The sequence below is a fragment of the Eucalyptus grandis genome, chromosome 11 (genome assembly GCF_016545825.1).
Source record: "Eucalyptus grandis isolate ANBG69807.140 chromosome 11, ASM1654582v1, whole genome shotgun sequence".
In the NCBI taxonomy this organism is placed as follows: domain Eukaryota; kingdom Viridiplantae; phylum Streptophyta; class Magnoliopsida; order Myrtales; family Myrtaceae; genus Eucalyptus; species Eucalyptus grandis.
Genome location: NC_052622.1, coordinates 22,768,467 through 22,788,842, shown reverse-complemented (window position 1 = coordinate 22,788,842; position 20,376 = coordinate 22,768,467). Strand labels below are relative to the sequence as shown.

The 20,376-nt window shown below is 39.1% G+C and overlaps 1 protein-coding gene and 1 long non-coding RNA gene across 2 annotated transcripts; one reads left to right on the top strand and one right to left on the bottom strand.

Annotated features, from left to right (window-relative positions):
• Positions 1–281: 281 nt before the first annotated feature.
• Positions 282–16,935, top strand: LOC104427490 (RRP12-like protein). The gene is made up of 9 exons (XM_039305196.1): positions 282–624; positions 2,267–2,427; positions 2,524–2,638; positions 7,093–7,341; positions 8,525–8,616; positions 9,672–9,882; positions 10,816–10,997; positions 14,556–14,780; positions 16,874–16,935. Exons 1-7 carry the CDS (start codon positions 282–284, stop codon positions 10,890–10,892), a joined length of 1,248 nt encoding a protein of 415 aa, XP_039161130.1. The 3' UTR covers positions 10,893–10,997; positions 14,556–14,780; positions 16,874–16,935.
• A 147-nt stretch (positions 16,936–17,082) lies between these two features.
• LOC120289512 lies at positions 17,083–19,374 on the bottom strand. The gene is made up of 2 exons (XR_005547536.1): positions 18,755–19,374; positions 17,083–17,359 (listed from the first exon to the last, which is right to left on the bottom strand). It is a non-coding gene; the product is annotated as an uncharacterized LOC120289512 (long non-coding RNA).
• Positions 19,375–20,376: the final 1,002 nt, after the last annotated feature.

Here is a 20,376-nt window from a genome sequence, read left to right as displayed (position 1 = left end):
AGGTGGAAAATGTGTTCCTATTCTTTTGCATATCGTAAGAAAAGATTAGCAATTGAAGATATGTTTTGTTGTTTTCTCAGGTTCGGCGATGTGCACCAGAATGTCTTGAAAAGGTTTCTAAATGCTTTAAGTCCTCTAGTGTTGTTAGAAAAGCAAGCAAGCTGGTACTGTCTTCTTTTGAAAGTTGCATTTCTTCAGCAGATTGGTCAAGGACTGCAAGTCCTGAGGATGGATCTACAGATGATAAACTGTTGAAATCCGAGAATATAGGATTCTTACATATGCTTAATGTGCTGGTATCTGTTTGTCCGTATCTGTCTGCCAAAGTAAGCATTCAGATTCTTTCGGAATTAGACAAGCTTATGAGTCTCGGGTTCTCAGCGCTTACAACACTGATTCTTAAAATCATCGAGGCATTATTGGAAACTCTAGGAGTGGGAGATACTGTTCAAGAGATAGAAAATGTCATCACTTCTCTTGCTTCTTATGTTTCTTCAAAAGGGAACTCGGTGGACACTGTCATGACTGCTGCAAACTTGTTAAGAGTTGCTCTGAATAAATTTCACACTGGAGGATCAAGCTTGTGGATTAAGAAGCTTCCTATGGTTTGGGAGTCTCTAGCAGGTATGCTTCTTAACTTTCTTGGGGCAGGAGGTGCTTCGACTGCTTTGTTTTGGTAGTTTCTTAGCTAATTTTGCGGTCTTGGTTCTACAATCATGTCATGTTTCCCCATACTTACTACATGTTGAGCTGTAAATAGACATTATATGGCTGTAAATACATAGGATTTTTTAGGAGGTTTTTATTCTGATTTGATTCTGATCAAATCCCACACATCATGGGATTTTAGTTTTTCTCCTTTTTTAAATTTCTTTCCTTTATTTTTTGTTTGTTAGGATTTATCTGTGTATTAGCCTATAAATACAGCATTGTAAAGCACCAAAAGATATGAATGAGAATAACAATTTCTCTCCATCTAAAATTTCACATGGTATCAGAGCTCTAGGCTAGATTCATGAATTTAAAATTGTAGTCTTCATTGCTGCGTTCTTTTTCAGCCTTCGTTGCTGTCTATTATTCTCCAGAAATCTATTTCTGGATTTCGATTGCAGCCTTCATTGCTGCACTATTGCCCTTGTTCTCTTCTTAACATTCACTCTCCAAAATGGCCACATCCAAAGCCACAGATCCTACCATGAACCAATCTGAGGAGGTCACCTCAAAACACATGACAGGTGATCTTCAGAATATCAGGCCAACCTATAGATTGAATGAGAAGAACTACCTCAAGTGGTCACAATTTGTCAAGACGTATCTGAAGGGGAAAGGAAAACTCAGCCATTTACTTGGGACATGACCCAAGAAAGGAGATCCTGATTTTGATGCGTGGGATGAGGCTGATTCCATGATCATGCCATGGTTATGGAATTCCATGGAACCAGCCATAAGCGACACTTGTATGTTTCTACCAACCGCAAAGGAGATCTGGGATTCCATTTGACGGATGTACTCAAAGGCTTGTGATGCAGCCCAGGTGTATGAAATTAAGGTGAAAACTAGTGGGACAAAGCAAGGAGGTAAGACCGTTACCGAGTATGCTAATTCTTTGTAGAACTTATGGCAAGAACTTGATCATTATCGAGTATTTCAGATGCGGTGTCCAGATGATGCGGCCATTCTATAGAGTTTTATTGAAAAGGATTGGGTCTACGATTTCTTAGCCGGGCTTAATTATGAATTTGACCAAGTCAGAATTCAAATACTTGGCAAGGAGGAAGTGCCATCATTGGAGGAAACGATTTCCTTGATTCGGGCGGAAGAAAGCCATTGATCCGTCATGCTAGAACTGCAAGCTATAGAAGGGTCAGCCTTTACAACTAGAAAGGTTCTGTCATGCTAGAACCGCAAGCTGTAGAAGGGTCAGCCTTTACAACTAGAAAGGTTGATGAAAAGGGTGACTTGTCAAGGAAAGACAATTGGGACAGTTTGTGGTGTGCCTATTGCAAGAAGCCCAGACATACAAAAGAACAATGCTGGAAATTGAATGGCAGACCAACTACTTCAGGCCGAGAGTGGGTGAATCGAGCAACACAACCAAGACCTCGGGTCCACCTAACTGAGAAAGCTGGTCAAGAAGAAGTTCAGGAGAAAGCAACCTTCAACAGTGAAGAAATTGAGAAATTAAGAGGTTTGTTAGGGTCTCTTAATAAACCTTTTGGTGCATGCTCACTAGCACTCTTAGGTAATTCTTGGGTTATTGATTCAGGGTCTACCGACCACATGACTCACACCTCATCCCATTTCAGCACTTATACACCTTGTCCTAGCAATAAGAAGATTACTGTGGCAAATGGGTCTCTTGCTACTGTTGTAGAGGTTGGAAATGTTCCTATCACACCTGATCTTGTCCTTAAAGATGTTCTTCATGTCCCTAAACTATCTGCCAGTCTCATCTCAATACAGAAACTCACAAAAGATCTTCATTGTCAAGTTATTTTTTACCCATCTTACTGTGTTTTTCAGGATCGGGACTCGGAGAGGAGGATTGGACTTGCTAAGGAACAAAATGGGCTGTACTACCTTGAGACACCTCTCACTACAAGAAGAATCATGAATAATCTATCTATGTCATATCTTAGTACTTCAAATAAAGAAACCATTTGGCTTCATCATTTTCGTTTTGGTCATCCATCCTTTCAAGTCTTGAGCATTATGTTTCCATCCTTGTTTAAAGATCCGAATATTAAAGACTTCCATTATGATGTTTGTGAATTAGCCAAGCATAATCGTGTACCATTTCCTATTAGCAATCACCGTAGCTCTAATCCTGTTGACTTAATCCACAGTGACATTTGGGGACCTTCCACGATTCCAAACATCTCTGGATTGGTTTGTCACTCTAATTGATGATTGCTCTAGGATCACGTGAACTTTCTTACTCAAACATAAATCTGATGTGAGTAGCATTATTCCTTCGTTTCATTCCATGATTCAAACTCAATTTGGGGTCAAGATCAAGGTCTTTCAGTTGGATAATGGTAGATAATACTTTAATCAAGTGTTGTCCCCTTATTTTCAAAAGGAAGGCATTATTCATGAGTCATCTTGTGTGAATACACCACAACAAAACGGGGTTGCTAAAAGGAAAAATGACCATCTCCTTAACACAACTCGTGCCTTATTGTTTCACGGACAAGTTCCTAAAGCATATTAAGGAGAAGCTGTTTTTACAGCTATACACATGATCAATAGACTACCCTCACGTGCATTAGACCACAAGACCCCTATGGAAGTTTTTTCTCAATTCTATCCTCACCTTCGTACATCTAATGGTCTTACACCTCAAGTCTTTGCTTGCAATTCCTATGTCCACATTCATCATCATCAACGAGGAAAGTTAGATCCTCGTGCAATCAAATGTGTGTTTCTTGGTTACAAACACAAAAAGGCTATAAATGTTACCATCCTCCTTCTAAAAAATTCTATCTCTTTGCAGATGTCACTTTTGTTGAAAATAAACCCTATTTCTCACAATCTTATATTCAAGGGGATTTTTCAGTCATGGAAAATAAGGACCTTGGTGTCATTGATAACTTAAATTTATTGTCTAATGTCCCTATCAACCAAAACTCGTCAACTAGTCCCACACACCAACCTGTCTCTATTCGTATTCCCACTAGTCCAACTCATATTCATGATTCTAAGAGATTTTCTCAGGTATATTCAAGGAGGATAGCCGTTCCAACACAAGAGTAAGTCCAAAATACCACTCCGGGTACTATCAATAAAAACATAGTAAGTTCTGAATCTCCTTTGGATGAATAGTTTAGTAATACACCTGAGAGTGATCTTAATTTACCCATTGCTGTTAGAAAAGGGACTAGAGAGTGTACCAAGAAACCGGTATATCCACTATCAAATTATGTGTCCCTTAATAGGTTATCATCATCATACAGAAACTTTATTGTGAGTTTAAACACAATTGCTGTTCCTAACACCTTGTCTGAAGCGCTGTCAAAAGAGGAATGGAGGAATGCCATGAAAGAAGAGATGGAAGCACTTAAAAAAATAAAACATGGGAAATTGTTGACAGGCCAAGGGGGAAAAATCTAGTTGGTTGCAAGTGGGTATTCACTGTAAAGTACAAGGCAGATGGCTCTCTGGAGAGGTAAAAAGCAAGATTGGTTGCGAAGGGTTGCACTCAAACATATGGAGTGGATTACCAAGAGACATTTGCACCAGTGGCCTGTAAGAATTTTATTGTCTTTAGCTACTCATTTTCATTGGGAACTTCAACAATATGATGTAAAGAATGCGTTTTTACACAGAGATTTGGAAGAGGAAATCTACATGAGCATCCCACCTAGTTTTGAAGGAAAGGAAACAACAAAAAAGGTTTGTAGACTTAAGAAAGCATTATACGGGCTCAAGCAATCACCTAGAGCCTGGTTTGGACGGTTTGCTAGAGTCATGAAGGCATCCGGGTATAAACAAAGCCAGGGAGATCATACAATGTTCACAAAACACTCGGACATGGGGGGAGTTACAGCATTGTTGGTGTATGTTGATGACATAATAGTCACAGGCAATGATGAAAGGGAGAAACAGTAGTTGAAACAATGCTTGATTAAGGAATTTGAAATAAAGGAGTTAGGGAAGCTACGGTATTTTCTGGGAATTGAGGTTTCGTACTCCAAGCAAAGGGTCCATATTTCACAACGAAAGTATGTGACAAATCTTTTGGAAGAAACTAGGAAGCTTGGTTGTAAACCAGTAGCTACTCCAATTGAGCCGAACTAGAGGCTAACAGAAGCAAAAGAGGAGGCAGCAGTGGATCGAGAAATGTATCAGCGGTTGGTGGGAAAGTTAATTTATCTTACTCATACTCAACCAGATATCTCCTATGCCGTCAGCTTGATTAGTCAATTCATGCATAATCCAAAGGAATCACATCAACAGGCTATTCATCGAGTCCTACACTACTTAAAAGGTAGTTCAGGAAAGGGAATACTTTTCAAGAGGAGCCCAAATCTCAAGCTCGAGGCTTATACGATGCGGATTATGCAGGCTCAATGGTTGACAGGAGGTCTACAACTGGTTATTGTACCTTGGAGGTAATTTGGTAACTTGGAGGAGTAAAAAACAGAATGTGGTGGCAAGATCAAGTGCAGAATCTGAGTTTAGGGCAGCGGCTCAAGGAATATGTGAGTTATTATGGATCAAGATCATTCTTGATGACTTGAAGATTGAGTGGCAGAGTCCTATGAAGTTATTTTGTGACAATAAGTCTACGATTAATATTGCTCATAATCCTGTGCAGCACAACAGGATGAAACATATTGAGATTGATAGGCACTTCATCAAGGAGAAACTTGAAGAAGGGTTGATTTGTTTGTCTTATGTTCCTTCAGGACAGCAAGTGGTGGATGTCTTTACCAAAGGGCTTAATGATGGAAGTTTTCATGAGCTAATTTCCAAGCTGGGAATGGAAGATATCTATTCACCAGCTTGAGGGGGAGTGTTGAGCTGTAAATAGACATTATATGGCTATAAATACATAGGATTTTTTAGGAGGTTTTTATTTTGATTTGATTCTGATCAAATCCCACACATCATGGGATTTTAGTTTTTCTCCTTTTTTAAATTTCTTTCCTTTATTTTTTGTTTGTTAGGATTTATCTGTGTATTAGCCTATAAATACAGCATTGTAAAGCACCAGAAGATATGAATGAGAATAACAATTTCTCTCCATCTAAAATTTCACACTACATTTCAAATCAGCCCAAAATGCTCCTACTCTTTGCCTTACATGGTGAGTTTTGAAAAGAATGGAGTAGGGGACAATTCAAATATCTTAATCTTCTCTTGATTCTGTTTTTGCTGATTTTAATAAGTAGGGCTCCTGCTCTAATCATTTCTTGAATTACTATTCCTTTCGTTATTTTGAGCAGATTTCTCAATTTAATAGACTTTTTTTTTCCATAAAAATTACTGTCCTGTATCAGATTCCTTTGTTGGTGAGAATTTCCTTGTCACATTTTGTGTTAACTTCTACGGGTGCCTTTAGTAACCTTTCGATTCCTAGGAACAATTTATGTTCAGAAATATTTTTTTCCAAATCTATTCCCTGGCCACTTTTCTATTCCTAATAGAAAAATTAGCTGATGTTACCAAATGAATTTCTATTCTGTTTCTGCTCCGGGGAGCAAAAGAACAGAAAAATATAAAAATAGGATGGTAATTAAACAAGCCCTTAATCTCCAACATTGGCAGTATCAATCTTTATCATTGATTGACTTTGTTGATTGAAGCTTTACCTTTTGTGGTGTAAAGTGGTGCGTGGAAGGAGGTGCATCAATTTTAAATGTGTATCTTGCTTGTCACTATACTCTACAAAGTTATTCAAATGTCATTGATGTTTTGGAATTATGACTACACACTTGGAAGAATTGTAAAGGGCAGTAGTTGATGGCCATGACGCAAATTGAAGTTCGATGGTTGAACAGACAATGCAGCAAAGTCAAACCATCTGTATATTACCAAAAAAAATGTGATCTTTATGTTAATCAAAAGATGTTCTCCCTTTAGTTTAATCTATGGCACCTTGTTCATTGATGAACTTTCCTAAATATAGTCAAACCTTTGTCGCATATTATTTTTTTATTTTACGTTTCGTTTTCTCTGCTGTCAACATTCTTCATTATTTTGCTCCTGTTATTTTTTAAATCATTACTACAATCTTTTCTGTCTTGGTGGAACGGAGGAGTTATGATAGAAAAAATAGTGGCTCAAATGGGTATCATCCCTTTTACAAGAAATTTTGTGCAACTGCAGTATATCAAAGATCAAAGAGTCTAAGACATCATTTTTGAGATAGTGGAAGTATGGGATTATCCCTTGACTGATAAACAAATGACCCCTATCACTCGGGAGCCTAGCTCGATGTACTTGGAAGCTTACTTTCAAGGACTCTACTTTTATCTTTTGTTAATTTTTAGTTACTGGAAATGAGATTGTGGATGGTTCACTTGATCTTATGACATCGTTAATCCTGTTGTTTGCTTTCTGATGCACTTGGTTATACTAATTTAGGACTTCTTGCTGGTGAGGCTGATGCTGCATCACAGGCCTCGAGTATTTTGAAGGACTTGATTAATGAACAAGTAAATGAAGAGACTTTCCACATGGAGAGCCAACCAAGTGATGATGTAAGTGAGGAGAGTCTGGAAACAATTGCAATAAGGAGAATATGTATTGCTTTGGAAAGTGCCCTCAGTGCCCATGGTGGAACTCCAAATCAGCATGCACTTTCTGTAATCTCTCTTTTGTACCTCAAACTTGGTATGCCTACATCTTGATTTCTCGTAAGCTATTGAAGACCTTCATTTATTGCCATTCGTCAACTGCAAATACATGTATTAACCCTTTGCTTTGTCATGAAATAACTCAAGCTCAATATATGTAATGTTCTTTGTTTCTTGTGATTTGTATGATTGGCATGATTAAGTTCTACCAGACATTGATCAACTACTACTATATGTCAATTTCTGAATTCAATTATGAAAGAAATGGCTTATACTTGCGTTTGAACCCATTTTAATTCTCCATGTTTCTCCATCTTGACTTCTTGGCAACTACTTTCTGCAGTTCTTGCTTTCAATTCTATTTGTTGTGGGCTTGCTGGTAATGTTCAACATTGTAGAGGTACGAGCTCTGCTCTGGCTGTATTTTGGGTTTGTTTTTTAACAACTAAATAAGCTGGAAGGCATTCTTCCTTTTTCATTAGGACTTCATATTTATTTAGCATTAACAGAAAAGAAATCTCAAACTTTAGCAAAGAAATATGTATTAGTTCCATACCTTGCAATAAATTACGCAGAACTGGACTTCTACTTGAATTGAGTTTTGACCTTTGCATGAGGTTTACAGTTTCAACTTCTCAAAAGGACTTTGTCTTGCATGTTGGAATTCAAACAGGATATGATCAGCAATTGATGATTTTTCACTGTAAAAGTTCTGAAGTCCTATGTGTTGCTCTTTGATCTTCATAAGGTGTCAGTTTGAACTTGACTTCAGTGATTAAGCTGCAATTTTTTTGGAGAGTTTTCCTGTACAGGTATGTTACAAATTATTTAAAAGTTTAGATTAGAATGTCCTGAATCATGAGTACTGGTTTTACGGTGGATTTTGCCCATTTCTTTCATCAGTCTGTTCTTTTGGACTAGCTAGGTCTACATACCTCCTTCATTTTCCTATTCCTTGAAAAAGAAGATTGTTGTCTCTTGGAAGTTCATTTGAATTATGGAATGACATTTTTTTTTTTTAAATTAATGCCACATTGGTTGCGGGTGACAGTGCTTTTCCTCTGCTAGATAGAATGACGTGTGAGATTGTTCAGGATTTATTTCACATGCACTATTCTTAAAGTGTATAAAGACTATTTTTTCTCATTTGATTATCTTTGTTAATATGACCACAAACTGATTTACACAGTCCTCTCCTCTCATCTCTGAATGTTATGTAGGAAAAGCTTCTTACATCTATATGAGGAGTATCCTGCTCAAACTTGTTCACTTAATGACCTCAGCTGAAAGGGACCCATCTATCACAGGCCATGTACGTATATGTATGCTTTAGAAATTTATTGGCATGAGAAATGTCATTGGTGTGAAAGCTGTTGTTTCTGTAGGATCATCTTTAGCTTCTTTTTAAGTTCTTGCAAGTTTGCAAGTTTGCCATACGGTATTCTTGACATATTCTGGTAAAGAGCATCTGAAAATGTCTATTATCATCTGTAGTTAAGAGTGTAATGGCCCAATTCGCCTCTGGTTCAGCTCTCTACATGGCATATCAGTGCAGTGGTGTTCCTTCTGTCATTAAAATTGCTGCTGAAATTATGAGTATGTTATGATTGATAAAGGTCTTGAATAAAGTCACTGTATTGCTCTTTGAAGCAACAAAAGCACTCAATTATGTGATGATGTTTTCATTCATAGCAAGGCTGGTTACTCATGGAAGAAGGCAATATGTTTTGTCCTTGTTTTTTGTCAATGTTCTTATGGAAGTGGAAATGCGACTTGAAATAATGCATGTCAATGTAGATGCATTTATTGTCATTATCGATGAATTGAGCTTTTTTTTTGGTTCTTGATCTCTTTTGGTACTTGGGTTTGCACCCCCTTGCTGCCTTGTTGTTGATTTAATTTCATGTATAAAGGAAAAAGAGAATGATTTAAAGGGAATTGATTTGTCTTGATCTCGAAATTGATTTTCAAGAGAATGATGTAAAGGCTATTACTTGATCTTGCTCTCCAAAATTTTATTTTTCAAGTCATCTTTGCTTCATATGTTTATCCTGTTGAAGTGTGCAAAGAAGAAGATGGGGTTCATAGCAAACTCCAAATCGGCTTGTCATCATGAATTTTGTTAGAGTTAGATTGAATTGTTGATTGGAGCGTTAACAGCAGGTTATTTTTTTTACTTACATATAAGGATTAACAAAAGTTTCTTTTACTAAATTGGGTAGATGACAAGTTAACAGAGCTTTGAGCATAGTTTGCCATTATCTGATGAAACAAATTGACTGTCTAGCTTTATAAAAGTAATACTTGTGTAGTTTGAAGATTGTTTGAATGGTAACTCATCATTGTTTAATTTACTGTGATTCACAGCTTCAGAGATGTATTGGTTCTGCTGTAATTGCTATGGGCCCAGAAAAGATGCTTTCCGTTGTGCCTATTTCACTGCGTCCCGACAATTTTAGTTCTAGTAATGTTTGGTTGGTGCCCATTCTAAGAGATTATGTGGTTGGTTCATCGCTTGAGTATTACATGGATTATATTGTGCCCCTTGCAAAATCTTTCAAGCGTGCTAGTTCTGGAGGTATGTCATCATTCTACATGACTTTTGTTTCCATGATTTTCATTTTTCAGATGTCATATTTGACGTCATAATAAGTGTGGAGATCCTTGGCTGTTTGGTACAGATTCACCACTGGTTGTGCATAAGTTATGAGTTGTTGATTAAAAGCAACCTAGAATCTCCATCTTTAAATCTGTATTCAGGTTCAAATCAGTTTAAGCAGGGTAAAAGTCCTGCTTTTTGCAAAGGCACCGCTAAATGTTCTTTGACAGGAGACACATTTATAAGGAATAAGAGCACAAAATTCCATGCGTTTAATCAAAACTCAATACCAAAAACATTTTTGTCCATCATAAACTTCTCGCGATAGATCATCGTCACGTGAGATCATTTTTGCATGTTCACAAGCTATGCTACAAGGAGCTTTAGTCTTCAATAAGAGTCTCCATAGACTTATCAAGCTGGGTGATTCAACCTGCTTGTAAGCTGTGCTGAAAGCTTGTTTGAAACATTATAACAGAACTGTCAACTTCATGAATTTTTTTTTTATTATTATATATGTTGATCCCGTTTGATAGGTACCATCCCAAAGCGTTGACCTCTCCTTACTTGGCTCATGATACCCATTGTATTGTGCATATAAATATTTTCTTATCGCAATTGTTCATCTCAAGGTATGTTTTTTTGCATTCTGTAGATATTTGATAGGAGGGATAGGTTTGGGGAGCAAAATATTGTTGTTTATGCAATTTTATTCTTCATCTACCTCTGTGACATTAACTTTTCCTTCCTTGATGCATATTTTTTAGTGTGAGCTTTGGTTGAATGCCAATTGTTCATGTATGTAGTGGAGTCCTTAATCAGCATTACTTGATTTGAGTTTTGTTCAGTTTCATCACTAACATTTTAGCGACATCGGGGATTTGATTGTGCTTCTGTTTATCTTTTCTCCAGTTAAGAAATCAGTACTTGGTAAGGAGCTGCTGGGTCATGCTCATGATCTTTGGAAACTGTTACCGGCCTTTTGCTAGGGTTCAAGTGACACAGACAAACAATTTAGACGTTTGGCAGTATCATTGACTGATTTTCTTAAAAAAGATTCTTCCATGCATGAAAGTGTGGCTCTTGCTTTAAAGGTGATCTTTCTTGCCACATTGATGACAATTGGCTCACACTCGTTCTTTAGCTGGGAAGAGGTTGTTATACCATTTTCACATCTCCTGATAGTACTGTTCTTGTCACGCCCCGAACCCTGAGTACATGCCCATCTCTATCTGGTTGATAATAATTTGCGACTTCCCAAGACGAGTCGCCGACCCTTTCCATTTTATTGCACATGCAGAAGCGAAAAAAAAATCCCCTGACAGTAATCATCTCGGGATAGAAAAGCAGGATACGAATTCATAAACAAACATGTTTTTATATTCATACCGAGTCATGTACAAAAGTCTATGGCCAAAAGACTACAAAAGACTGGCCTTTCAAAAAGAAGCGGTCCTAACTGACCTACGCTTTCGATCACCTCCTCTCAGCTCCAGGTCTTCCACTCGACAACCCTGAAAATGTTGTCCCACAATGGGGTGAGATATCATCTCAGCGAGTCTAGGCTCTAAACCCCAATTAGGAGGGAAATACGCCCAGAAGTATCATAATCATACAATCACACAATCAAGGAGACTTACCTCGTCTCAGATCCACCCTGTAGGTTAGTACAATTTATCTCATAGACAACATGAGAGCATGAGCAATAAATAAGCTCCAATAACTGAAATGCCACACTCAATTAATCATGCGTTCTTAACTTTGATCTTGGCATATAGCACGGCCTACTCTCTGTTCGGCGGTCTTCTGGCATTGCTAGGCATCGTCTCACCCCATTGAGTACGGCACGTCTCTTTATCAAACGGCTTTCCCGAAAGAACATAGGGTCCATAATCTACTGCGACCGGCTTCCCATTGTCCAAGGGGTATCCCAATTAAGGATAACGTCCAGCTCAACAGCCTGGGACGATTTCTCTTAACCAACACACAATCACTCAAATATGGCCCAGGCACCGTGCATTGTACTCAAATGCTTCAATTAAAATAGTGAGCCTGGCATTTTTCTTCGTATTAGAAATTCACATGAAATTACTTGTGTGTGGGTACACGGTCAATTTGACCTTAAAAATTCATACTCTTCATTTTTGAAATCTCACTATTTCAAATAGTATTAAAAACTATTTTCGATGTCAAAACCCGACACCTGGATTTTCTAAATAAACATTGGGAATTCACAATTTTGGAATTAAATACCAAAAATCCAAATCAACACTCAATTTGCATAATTTAACACTCAATTGCAGAATTTAACCACACCATTGCAATCAGCATGAAATTCCGATCACCGGCAATCCTAGCCTAATTTCCGAAAAAATAATTAATAATTAAATAATTACTGAAATTAATTAAATAAATCAATTTAAATTCTACAAATACTAACCTAGGCCAAAATCATTAAATTAATAACCAATATGGACTCGGAGAAATTCCCGAACCCTTCTAGATAAATAGTACAATTTATTTAGGCCTTAGCTAAACCATGCTAATCACCTAACATGCTCGATTAAATAATTACATTTCTAATTTAATCTAACTAACCATCTAATTCCTAATAAAATAAATCTAAACATCCCTTAAATGTCATTAACCTACTAAGCAGAGTTTAGAGTATAAACTCATCGGTTAATTGCAGAAACCGGCTCACCGCGACGACAGCGCGACGGCGGCCGAAATCCGAATTTTCGGCGGCGTCAACAAACTTGGGCCGAGGCTAGAACAGGCCCAACACAACTCAGCAAGGCTGAGTTTCGGTCTTGGGCTTCTGCAGGGTTGCTGGTCGGGGGCTTGGGCCTTCTTCGCGGGCCCAAAATGGGTTGAACTTCAAATGGGCTAAAACCAACTGAACTTGGGCCTGAGCTTGGGCTTCAAAATCTGTTGGAGATGGGCTGAAAATCACTGGGCTGAAGATGACATTCACATGGGCTGACCTGACTTCTTCGCTGGGCTGAAATTGCATGAAGATGGGCTGAAATCCACGGCTAGATGGGCTGAAATCCACGGCTAGATGGGCTCCGGGCTTTGCTGGTCTTCGCTGGAAGAGTCTCGCACGAAGGAGACGCGGGCGAAGAAGCAATTTCGTCCGAGTTGCGGGTGACGCGCGGTAGCTTGCACGCGGTCTTCTTCGCTGGCGTTGAAGGGGAACGGATGAAAGTGGAGCAGGGGCGTGCGGATGCGTGCGGCGATCAACGAAAGGAGCTCCACCGCTGCTGGTTGACCCGAAAGAGACTGCTGGGGACGCGCGGAAGCTTGGACGGCAGCTGCTTTGCTTGGTGGATCGTTGGACGAAGAGAGAGAGATGATTCGGTGGAGGTTTAGGTCAACACCGGCTTCAACTGTTGACTGAAGAAGGTGGAGACTCGGACGCGTGGGCGTTGGAATTTGCTGGTCTTCGGTGGCCACTTGAAAATGAAAAGAGAGGTGGCAACGATGGAGAGTTACGTGGGCGTGGGGTTTCGGTGGAGCGAAAGGCAGATGGAGAGAGAGATCGTGGGCGGTCCTCAAGGCACAAACTGAGAGGAAAACAACAGCTCGTCCAAGGGAAATGAAAACAAGACCGAAGGAGAAAAATTGAAAGCTGAAGTCGCGGAGGAGAAGTCGTCCCCGTTGGAAGGCACGGGTAGATAAGGATAAAGCCCCAAAAGTCCACATGCTTAGCCCTTCCATTAAATGCCTTGTCCCCTTCTAATTCTTCCTACCAAGATAAAGCCACAATTAAATCCAAATTGAAGCCAAAATTAGGGTTCCTTCCGAAATTCCGAATTTCCGAATTTCATTAATTTGGCTTCAATTTCCTCTCCGATTATCCAAATCGAGGTTTGATTTCGCTGAAGAAAAATCCCAAGCAATTTTCTGTAAATCCTCAACACTCAAAGGCTCAGCTTAGAAGTCCCAATTTCCATCAATTTAGCCCATCTGAATTTCCGCTGATTTTCCGCAGCGTCCGTATTGACTTTTCCCAAAAATCCCAGAATCTCTGAAAAATCTTCGGAGAATGAGTCGACGTTCCTAAAATAGCTCATGACACCACAGAACTTTCAATCTCTGAAATCGGATTCAAATTCACGGTGTATTTCAGTCTGGCGCACTTTTAGTGTGACCTTGTTTACCAGGTAACTTTTAGAAATTTTTGGTGCAATTGACCCGTGATTGATTTATCTCGAGTCACAATGTACATCTTTGACACATTGGCGATTCTCGATTGTTGTGAAAATCTCTAGGTTTCAAATACGAACACATGGTACCCACAACAATAAAAAATCAATTTAGTACCGATCGATGAAAATTTTGCAATCAGGTGGAATCACCCACATTTTGATCACCTATCTCAGTCGAATTGACCTATCTCTGATCTCTGATCGATTTTTAAGTGTGCCGTAATGACCCTTGCAAATTAGCACGGTCGAGCAGTCGATTTCTGATCGAATTCTCAAGCATTTTACGTTAAAATCCCTTAATAATTTTCCCAGATAGTCTAGTTATCTCTTGAGTGATCGGCTCAGAGAATAGCACTATAGACGCGTCGACGAAAGGCCCGATTTATTCAATTGAAATCAGATTTGAAAAATCGAGATGTCACAGTTCTAATTCTGCAGATCCTTGTGAATCAGAATACAAGTGTACTTGGCTCTAGAGTAGTTAAAGATTTAGACACCTGTACTGTGCAAGCATCCGGATTAGAATTACGAACTCTACCGATTTACTCTAAGAAAACTGCAAGCAGAAATATCAAGGCTTTAAGTTCAAGCTCTACTGAGTTGCTCCAACTTTTATTGGACTTATTTGTCGATTCCATTCCTACGACAAGGTCATACTTGAAGGTTCTCCCTCAATCACTAAAGTCATTTTTGGCTCTATACTAAATTTCTTAGTAGTTATTGCACAGTTGTTTTCTCCTCTCCCCTTTCATATTCATAATTTTCCACTTACTTTGGTTGTCTGAACTTCTTCTCCAATTTTTTAGGCATATGCCTCATCTCAAAGATGCTAATAGGACTCATGTGCACTATAAGATAATAACAGGATACTAATACTCTAGAATAATCCAAACTCCATCTCCCTCCTCAGTCCTGTCCAGATTGAAAATAGTATAACTAGTAGGAGCTCTTTCTGTCAATGTTAATGCTGGAAGAAGTAGAGAGGAATTTGAAGGTTTTTGGTTAGTATGAGATAGTTGACATGCTAAATTTGATTGTTGGGTTGGTCAGATTCAGACCTGCCTAATTTCCTTCCTAGTGAGGCCGCATCATTCTTATAAGTGCTGCAGAAAGTATTGTGGAGACAGTTCACATAGATGCGGTTGGCTACATGGATATATATTAGGTCATTATGTGCTATTTGATATCCTATGGAAGGTTAAAATTTTTTGGGATTCTAGCTAGAAGTTTCTGTCGTGTTTTTAGACCTCCCTCCAGCCCTTTTGCCTTGTAAATTTTCCTTAAGTACAATTAATACTTCTGATTGCATCATTCAAGGCACTTTTTGAATTGCACGCGCTAGTGGTTGCCATTGGGAGGAGCGGGCCAGAAATATTGTTCCCGTTCCCTGCCCTATGGGGAAAGTATTGTTCCATCCCTGCTTTGCATGAGAGAATAGTTCCCTAGTGTGCCCCACCAGACAACAGCAGCTTTTGAAAAATCAGAAAATTAATAGAAAAACCTTCACTGTTGGAATAGTTATATACTTTTGACTCCCTAGAATGAAGTGTGAATTCAAGATGCAGGGATCCTAAAATTATGCAACTTACTTGGCATATTCTACTCGGCATGATTGTCTTTCCTTTTCTCACACCTTTGACAATATCGAATCTTCAGATGAAAAATTATGTATATGGAGAAAAGCATTAGATGGAGAATAGGCTGAGTAGGTTTTAAATAATGCAACGTTACATGGCTGTTGAAAGTAAGTTTGGTTGGTATAAAGAGCTTAATGCCACTTTTTTGGCATGATAAATTAGGGTGATTCTATAGGACATGTGGTCCTGTCACTTTAGGAAGCTAGAGTTGAACTGATTTGAGAAAATATAATTTTGACTATCAATTCAAGATTCAACTCGAACTTTTTCATATCCTCTGGTTTTTTTTTTTTTTAAATTGTAAAAATATTATAAGCAAGTTGAAATTTATGTTCAACATGCACAAAAATAAGTTCATATCATTAAACTTTGGATTAGATAATATTATTTTACTTGATTAGTTATTTTTCTATATTTGTTGGTTGTAATTTTATATTTTAATGTAAAATGGTGAAGGTAAATAATGGTATTGCTTTTGTGTGGTAGAAACATATGTTAGAAGCATGATAGCCATGCATAAGCTAGAATTTTTATGGTTTTTTATTATATTCTTACTGACAACAAATTATTCTTTAGAAATGGACAATAAAAAAGGAAAAAATTTCAAAAATTTCAAAAGTTATTTGAGGTTGGGTTGGCATTGAAACAACGGATCGTGTACTTGTTACTAGAAAACCTCAAAGGAAAAGTTAAAATGAATTAAAGCTATGAGAAGTGAAGTGGCATCAATGTAGTGTACCAAGTGTCTACCCTCCATGAACTCACCATGGAACACCAGAATACTTTGAAGTACTAGATTCGATTAGATAGATTAGGTTAGCCATTGTGGAAGGGATCGTCATGCATGTGAGTTGTAGAACTTTGTGGCTGCTTTGTGAATTGGATCAAATTTCTGGGCACTATAAAGCGTTCACTAATTTTGCGAATGAATTTTTCAAAAGAGAGTGGATTGCATTGAATTAGCCAAAGGAAGCTGTATTGAGTAGCCGTCTTAAAGAACTTTAACTCTGAGATATATATTCAGTCAATGCTCACGGATTACCTTTTACTTTTCCCATTGCTTAGTAATTGACATACATAATTTTAGTTAGATTATCATGCTCAGTTTTGAATTCTCAGGATGCTATTGGTTGCTTAGCTTCTATTACGGATTCTTCTGCAACTAGAGAAATTTTTGTATCTGTCACGCCCCGATCCTCAGGCACACACACATCCCTTACTTTTGGTCGATTACAATGTGCGATATCCCAGGACTATGTATCGCTGACCCTTTCATTTTTATATGCACATGCGGAAGCAGTTATAATTCCCCAGACAATAAAGCAATGGGATAGAAAAGCAGGCCATATATTTTTCATATTGAAAATTTACAACCACACCTTTTTACATGCATCTCATAGTATTCTACAATACTATATATATGCAACTCTGGTCTAACATCTATTCACATGCACACAAGGTCTGACAAGACAGGACGGGATCTCATTCCTCATCTGGGTCGTACTCGGGGTTATCCTCGGGGTCCTCCTCCACGTACTCCTCTTCGGGTTCCTCAACAGAGATCTCCTCACCAGAATCATGCTCCTTAGGCTCCTCATCCAGGTCCTGAAATGGTTATTCAATAACCACTGAGACAACGTCTCAGCAAGTTCTATCCCCTAAGACCCGATTAGTAAACTAATACACCTTAGGGCTGCCTATGCACAACATGAGTCAGAGGACTTACCTTGGCCTCAAATTCCACCTACATATTAGCACAGATCATATAGGCACCCAAGCAATCATATTATAGATCGAAGCATTGATCTAATCGACTTAGTCGATTTCATACCAGCCGGACCATTTCTAGGTCATTCATCCCACACCAAGCAATTCCTTGGATTTAGTGGCTTTACGGGCCCACCCGACCCTCTCAAGATCTAGTGGCTTTACGGTCCCACCCGACCCTTTCAAGATCTAGTGGCTTTACGGTCCCACCCGACCCTCTCAAGATCTAATGGCTTTACGGTCCCACCCGACCCTCTCAAGATCTAGTGGCTTTAGGGTCCCACCCGACCTTTTCAAGATTTAGTGGCTTTATGGTCCCACCCGACCCTCTCATGATCTAGTGGCTTTACGGTCCCACCCGACCATTCCAAGATTTAGTGGCTTTATGGTCCCACCCGACCCCTTTCTACGATGCCATACTCTGTCACCGAGCCACGTGCACTCTCTAGGAAGACATACTGAGTCTCCGAGCCACGTGCATTCTCTAAGGCTACCTTTTCGCCAAGATGACATATCTAATCACCGAGTCACGTGTCTTTCCCAGTGACATTCCAATTCACCGGGACACATGCATTCTCCGGGTGATTTACCAACTCACTTTCGATACTGACAACCGATACCCGACCAATTCTCAATCACAAGGCCAAAATTGCATTATTTAATAACATAACTTAAAATGCACCATTAAATCAATTCGACACGAATTAAAGCTCAAATAAATAAACGGACTGCTCCACGACAATCAGCACGAAATTCCGGTCACTGGCCATCCCAGTTGAATTTTCGGAAATAAATAATTAAATAATTAATTTCGAAAATTAATAAATAAACATAATAATTCCAATTTAGCACAATATGAAACTCAATTAAATAAACGGACTGCGCCACGATCATCAGCATAAAATCCTGTCACTTTGGCCATCCTGTTGAATTTTCGAAATAAATAATCAAATAATTAATTTCGAAAATTAATATTTAATTCCTAAAAATTCCACCTAGGCATGATTTACTTAATTAACACCTGATAAGGGACGGAAAAATCCCAAGAAGCTTCCAATAAATACTATAGGCAATTCTCTATCTAATTACACTAATCACACAACTAATATGCAAAGCAATTAACTAAAAATCACTAATCAATTCTAATCTAACCACCTAATTACACTTAATTAACACTAATCAACCTTTAAGTATAATTAGCACACTAAGAAGGCATTAGTGAGTAAAACTCACTTGATTAAAGATCTGCTTGGATCAAATTGACGAGCACGCGACGAGTGCCGATAAACCTCAAAGCAGGACTGCCTAGCGGGGCCAAACCGGGGCCGAAATCGGCCTACAAGCTCGCTGTTCGAGTTGGGTATTCTGCTCCCGAGCTTCTGACCTTGCTGAATCGGTTCTGAAGGGATGAAATCAGTGGCTGAATGGACACGGTTTGACTGGATTCGGTGGCCGCAGTGATGGAACGACCAGGAACCGGGCTGAGTTGCAGCTGCGGGGTTTGCGGGACGTGAGGTCTCTCGGAGGAATCCTTTTCGTCCCTGCTGGAGTTAACCATGAGAAGAAGTTGCTGATTTGCTGACCGAATGAAATACGTGGGTGAGCTACAGGGAAGAAAATTCTCGGTGGGGATGAGGCATGCGTGAGTGCGGCATGGCAGAGAAGAAGAGGAATCGTGGGGCTGCTTCTGCGGGTTTGCTTCCGTCCAAGCAAATTAAAGAAAGCAGAAGACGTGAGGGAGTAGGGTTCAGCTGCCCTGGCGTGGGAAGCAAGTGAAGAAAAGATAAAAGAGAAGACCGGTCAAAGGAAAAGAAGAAATTGAAGACTGCAGGGGGGTTTCGTGCGAGAGAGAGAGAGAGAGATTGTCGGCTGAAGTAATGAGGAACGTGCGAAGCATGGAGAAATAATAAAAGAGAGGGGGAGATGTGACCGCAAATGGATAGGAAGGAAGGGGGGTCCCATTGGTCAACATTTAAAGAAATGAAGACCAAAGCAATTTTCAAAGTGAAGATGTGCATGGGTGTTGTCGGCCGAAGAGGGGTACGTGCATGAGTGCGTGGATCCAAGGAGAATGGAGAGGAAATTAAACAAAGCATAAACACCCTTTGCTCAACTTCAACCAACTTCGTCGATTGGTCATCCTGGGTCCAATTCTTTACCAATTGCACAATTTGAAGTCTCAATAAAGACCACGATGAATCGATTTCTCCATCTCACGAATTTCCTTCAAAACTGATTTTTATTTCATTTTTCTCGGAATCCGATTTTCTGAACAAATAAATTCGGTTGAGGTCCAATTTGAAATCAGAAAAAGCCCAAACAACTTCCATTCACCGATTCACTTACACTAGATGCTAAAAGTCTCTTCAAATTGACCAATCCGAATTTTCGCTCGTTCTCCGCATCGTCCACAACAATTTTCCGTAAAAATCCCGAACTCGCTGAAAATTCTTCAAAAGGTGAGTCGACATTCCTAAAATTTATTGTGACATGAAAGAATCTTCAATTTCTGAAATCGGACTCAGATTGGCGGTTAATTTCACTCCGGCGCGTTTTTAGCATGACCTAGACTACTTGGGTAATTTTCAGAACTTTTTAAGGCAAATGACCCGTGGTCGATTTTCTTCGAGCCACTATGAACCCACTCGACTCATTGGCGACTCTTGATTATAGTGAAAATCTCGAGGATTCAAATACGGATATAGGGTACCAAAACGACAGTAAAATCAAACTAGTACCGATCGACGAGAATTTTCCAATTTAGTGGAGTCACCCACGATCGGTCACACATCTCGCCGATCGACCTATCTTTGATCTCAAATCGATTTTATACTGTGCCGCAATGATCCCTAAAG

Excerpts from the sequence above, each read along its gene's own strand:
- LOC104427490 (XM_039305196.1), top strand. The coding sequence starts at position 282 with ATGCTTAATGTGCTGGTATCTGTTTGTCCGTATCTGTCTGCCAAAGTA. Across the intron at positions 2,428-2,523 it reads TCCTTAAAGATGTTCTTCAT|GATCGGGACTCGGAGAGGAG; the intron begins GTCCCTAAACTA and ends TGTGTTTTTCAG. Across the intron at positions 8,617-9,671 it reads ACCCATCTATCACAGGCCAT|CTTCAGAGATGTATTGGTTC; the intron begins GTACGTATATGT and ends TGTGATTCACAG.